Raw genomic sequence first — 5,364 nt, 5'->3', positions numbered from 1 at the left:
CATATTAATCTATCAGCAAACAAATTAATCATAAAAAGCTTAAAAAGTCTTCCTTATAACTAATCACACCACGAACACATGCTTTATGTGGTTATCGTGATTATATACTTTACTACATGTTTGTAACAAAAAGATGAAATTAGTCATAAGCAAATATCAATAAGAATCACATAGACTAGGGATGAGCAAACGGTACCGGGTATTTCGGAACCACCTTTTGGTGTATTTTGGAATTGCTACTTTCGGTCCAGGTATTGGGGTTGACCCTACCTTCAAATACCTTACCACACCAAACACTTTCAGTAACCCATTTTTGATGATTTTCGAGATAGACACCGGAACCAGTACCGAACTTAACCTGACGTAGACATTGCGGTAGATATGTAAGCGCACAAACATCTGTGTCTCGTTCACTTATATCTTATAAGCAAAATACATATACAAATGAATAAACTTTTTTTGATGCATTGAATATTAATAACTATTTATTATTATTATTATTATTATTATTATTATTATTATATTCTCTAAATACTATCTCTCTCTCATACCCTAAAACATAATCTCTCCCCCTACATAAGCCGCACTCTTTGCCATTCATTTCCGTCACACACTCTCTCTCTCTAACTCTAGAGTGAGACACAAAGCAAATTGTGTGTCTCATCTGTTTATTCCAGTAATCTTTGATCTCTACAACAAAATGAAGAAACCCCAGTTTTGATTTTCATACATTCTTTCATTCTTATTAATTTTTTTCCTTCTTTTTTGCTTTTTTGGTTATTGTTTTCCTAGGGTTTCTTGAAATGGCACCTTCTTTTGATTTTGGGCTGTCAAGTTTACTGTGTGAGGAAGAGAATGACAGTCTTTCTTTTGATGTTTTTGGTGATCTTGATGTTGATGATAACATTAGTCAGATTGATAATCAAAATCCAAACTTGAAAGTGAAAGATGAAACAGAGGACTTTATTCTTGATCTGCCTTGGCAAAATGAGGCTAGGTTGACTTTGTTGACTTCTAAAGAAAATGAACAAAATGAGGGCCTTGATGGTTATTTGATTAGATTGAAAAATCAAAACTTGTTTTTGGCTGCTAGACAAGCTGCTGTTGATTGGATTTCAAAGGTTTTTTTTTTAACAATTTTGCAACTTTTTTTTTTATTTTTTTATTTATGATTTGTGGGTTGAATCTATTCTATCTCAAAAGAAAAAAATTACATTTTTTATGAATTATTTTTTGAGTTCTTGAATCTTGATGTTGTAATGATTTTTTGATATTAATTTTGACTTTTCTTTTTTTTTTTAATATTCAGGTTCATGGTCAATTCAATTTTGGACCTTTATGTGCATATCTATCTGTAAATTATTTGGACCGATTTCTTGCAGTCTATGGATCACCTGTGAGTTTAATCATGATTAAATGCTTAATTTTTGTTATCTATATAAATCATTAATAACTAAATTTAATGTTAATTAATTCTTGTTCAACCACCAGGACACACCATGGATGCTGCAGTTGCTGAGTGTAACATGTTTATCACTTGCTGCCAAAGTGGATGAGACTGAAACTCCACCAGTTTTGGATTTGCAGGTCTGTAATGAAATCAAGATTTGTGATGGAACAGTATTTTGACTTTTTTTACAAAAGTCAAACTTAATGATCTGATTATATTTTTGCAGGGTAGTGAATCAAGATATCTGTTTGAAGCTAAAACAATTCTGAAAATGGAACTGATTGTTTTGGCCACATTAAGATGGAGAATGCAATTAGTGACTCCATTTTCCTACATTGATTCATTCATTTCAAAGCTTAATGATGGTGGTCAAAGTCAAACTGTTTCAAGATCTTTGATCTTGAAATCTTCCCAATTGATTTTGTGTTTGATTCAAGGTAAAGTTTGAAACTTTTGTTTAAAAATCATTAATTTATGTCAAGATTGTGTTTCTTGGTTAAAAGTGTGGTTAATTTATGATTTGACACAATGCAGGTATTGACTTTTTGGAGTTTCAACCATCTGAGATAGCAGCAGCAGTGGCCATTTATGTAGTTAACATTGAAGTTGAAAAGATTGATTTTTCAGCAGTTTTTGAGAATTTAAAGAAGGTAGTACATTGTGCATGTTTGGTTGTACATTTGATTTTTATTTTTGGTATAAAATGATGAATCTTGATGATATATGATTTGGTTTTTTTGCAGGAAAGGGTTCTGAAGTGTGTTGAGTTTGTGATCAAGGGTTGTACCATGGGCTTTAGGAGTGGTACACTAATAACATTGCCTGAAAGTCCAGTTGGTGTGGTGGAGGCTGCAATCTTGAGCCATAAAAATGATGATTCACCTACTTGTGCTAAAAGGATGAGGTTTAGCAACATTAGCTTCTGAAAAACAAATGGATGTTATTTTTTAATTTTTGGTAGTATGGTTTGGTTGGTATGGATGTGAAATGTCAAAGCTGCCCCTTTAGAATAATAAAAAAAAAAAGGAAAAGAAAAAGAAATTAGGAATAATACTATTATGGGTAGTAAGTTTTTTTTATAGAAGTTATTAAAGTAAGGAGAATAGATGAGGAATGGAAATATATACATCCAAATTTTGTTTTTATTGGTGGATACAATTTGTCTTCGTACATTTTTGTTCATGTTTAATTAATTACATTTATTAAATTCCTTTAATTTTTTATCTAACGTCTAAAATTATTTGAGTATTAATTATAAAAATAATATTAAAATTTAATGATTATAATAAATGAACAGTTGTGTGATTTGAACAAAATAATATTAAAGCATTCATTATTTTTAATGATTTCACTTTCAATATATTAATTGATTGACTTATGGTTGAAATTTGAGCTACTCTATCTTATCATACATGCGTCTTATCATTCGTATGTTATAACATAGGTATGGTATCAAATTATCAATAACTGAATAGCCCAACCTATTAAGGGCCCAAAAGCAAAATAAAAATAAGTTGGGCCTACATAGTTGGCTGCATCTGGTGGGCCCAAGCCCAGCATATAAAACCTCTTCAATGTTCATGATAGTAAACCTTTTGGGCCATATTTTCAGGTCATTAGTTGAATACTTGAATATAGTTAAAATCAGATCTAAAAATATTAATGTATATGAATGTAGATAACTTAAACCCTATAACAGCACTCAATAAATACATTACAAACCACAACAAATACATATCTAAACGACCCAATGCAAGAACCTTAAATGCAGAGAGGATCTGCAACGCCCACTTGACGGGTACAAGCCTACAAACCTTGGCTTTTATTTAATATCGCACGAGTCTTACCGATCCCACATGTAAACAATTAATATAAACTTATCACTGAAAATTCAACATTTTAAATTTGACTACAATATTCAAAACATAAAACATTGTATATAATTGTGTTACTACCATTTAAACATGTATCAGTTTGACCTCAAAATCGAACTTCACCCCCTTTGTGTCTATAGACCGTTAAATATATATCTTCACTTAGTAAAATTTTCAAACCGTGAAAGCTTTCGAGAGCTTGGAGGCCGGGAATCTAAGAAATGGGATGAACAACATGATCCATCTTCTTTCTTATTCCTTTTTATAGGTTTGAGCATGTGATCCTTTTATATAGTGTTACTAGAAACAAAGAAAAAAACACATGTTGTAATTGTTCTTTACGTATTTTTATGTTTTGGAAACGACCTCTTACATTTTTTTAGGAAATATTGTCAAATAATTATTATTCTACGTATATGCAACAATCGTTGACAAAATCAACACTTACACAAATCCAGCTTCACAAGTTTCTTTAATAATCATGAAATCAATGGACACCAAAAAGACTCTATTTCAATGGACAATTTTACAAGATTAGATACGCCATCTTATTAACAAATCACAAAACTTAGACTATATTTCAACGGACAATTTTACAAGATTAGATAGGCCATCTTATTAGCAAATCACAAAAGTTAGACCATCTATTACATTTAAGAAAGATATATTATTAGACTCGTCAACTAACGAAGAAACAAAAATTCAACAATATGAGAGGGTCTACCAATCGATCGACGACGTACTCAACACACAATATCTGTTACGGTTTATTCGAGACAACCGTCAATCTCTCAAGAACACAAGAGAAGAAGAGAAAATAGACCCAAAATAATAGTTTTTTCTTATTGTTATTCTTAAACGAGATTACAATATATAGGAAACAAAGACATAAAAATAGAAAAAAGATAAACAATAAAAAAACATAATTTGACTATAATAAGTAAACTAAATAAAAGATAGACTTAAAAGATAATAATAATAATAACAATAATAATAATAATATTATAGGATCGTATCAATTCCCGACCCCTTGAAAACGTCCTTGTCCTCAAGGACGGAATGTCATTGCCATGGCAGTCGCCACTCGAGTCGTACAACGACAAGTGGGGCGGTCTCAACGTAGCACCACAGTGGCCACCATTCGAGTCTTCCGGTTTTATTCGAGCCAATGTCAACGGACCACCACGAGGGGCGCAACACGGGCGCCAATGAGCTAATTGTATTGTTGTACATTTGATTGGCATCTTTATTAACCACCAGATTACCACTTTGGTGCCTATATTTACCACTTACATGCCCATCTAAGGTCACATCCCCCAATCCTTGAGTAACTTTCTCATTAACAATGGTTTCATGATTAGACTTGGCAATTGCATTAACGGAACTAGTGTGGAATTGAGTAAGTATTGTTGTAGTGAAATCATCCCAGGTGAGGAAGTCTGAACTCCAAAGCCAACCATTGAACCACCAGAATGGTTCATCATCAAAGGATTCAATGACATATGGAAACCGCTCGTCGTCATAGATCGCGTAAAAGAGGAAATATCGTTCATCTTGAGAGATCCATAGGGCAGGATTGGATCCAGTGAAACGAGGTAATTGTGGATGCTCCCATAGGAGTTCTTCCAAAGCCATCTAGGCTAAGGCTCAATGAAAGCACCAATTGATACGGTTTATTCGAGACAACCGTCAATCTCTCAAGAACACAAGAGAAGAAGAGAAAATAGACCCAAAATAATAATTTTTTCTTATTGTTATTCTTAAACGAAATTACAATATATAGGAAACAAAGACATAAAAATAGAAAAAAAAAAGATAAACAATAAGAAGACATAATTTGACTATAATAAGTAAACTAAATAAAAGATAAACTTAAAAGATAATAATAATAATAATAATAATATAGGATCGTATCAATATCTTTTTATTTTCTCAAGTTTTTTTTTACGCGTGTTATGGCCTTCGAAATACTTAACGTGAAACATATTCGGAACCCAATAGTTACATGCTTTGAAGAGCCACTCACAACCATCATTGCGA

The 5,364-nt window shown here is 32.0% G+C and overlaps 1 protein-coding gene across 1 annotated transcript; it reads left to right on the top strand.

Moving 5' to 3' along the window:
* The first annotated feature begins 803 nt into the window (after positions 1-803).
* LOC143586680 (cyclin-D3-1-like) lies at positions 804-2,521 on the top strand. Its single transcript, XM_077068163.1, has 6 exons — positions 804-1,121; positions 1,310-1,396; positions 1,492-1,587; positions 1,677-1,887; positions 1,985-2,100; positions 2,194-2,521. Exons 1-6 carry the CDS (start codon positions 804-806, stop codon positions 2,374-2,376), a joined length of 1,011 nt encoding a protein of 336 aa, XP_076924278.1. The 3' UTR covers positions 2,377-2,521.
* Positions 2,522-5,364: the final 2,843 nt, after the last annotated feature.

This window comes from Bidens hawaiensis, unplaced genomic scaffold (genome assembly GCF_021521415.1).
Source record: "Bidens hawaiensis isolate Kalapana, Puna unplaced genomic scaffold, B.hawaiensis_p1.1 tig00034765_1, whole genome shotgun sequence".
In the NCBI taxonomy this organism is placed as follows: domain Eukaryota; kingdom Viridiplantae; phylum Streptophyta; class Magnoliopsida; order Asterales; family Asteraceae; genus Bidens; species Bidens hawaiensis.
The sequence above is the reverse complement of the archived record's forward strand: the minus strand, read 5'-3'. Positions and strand labels throughout refer to the sequence as shown.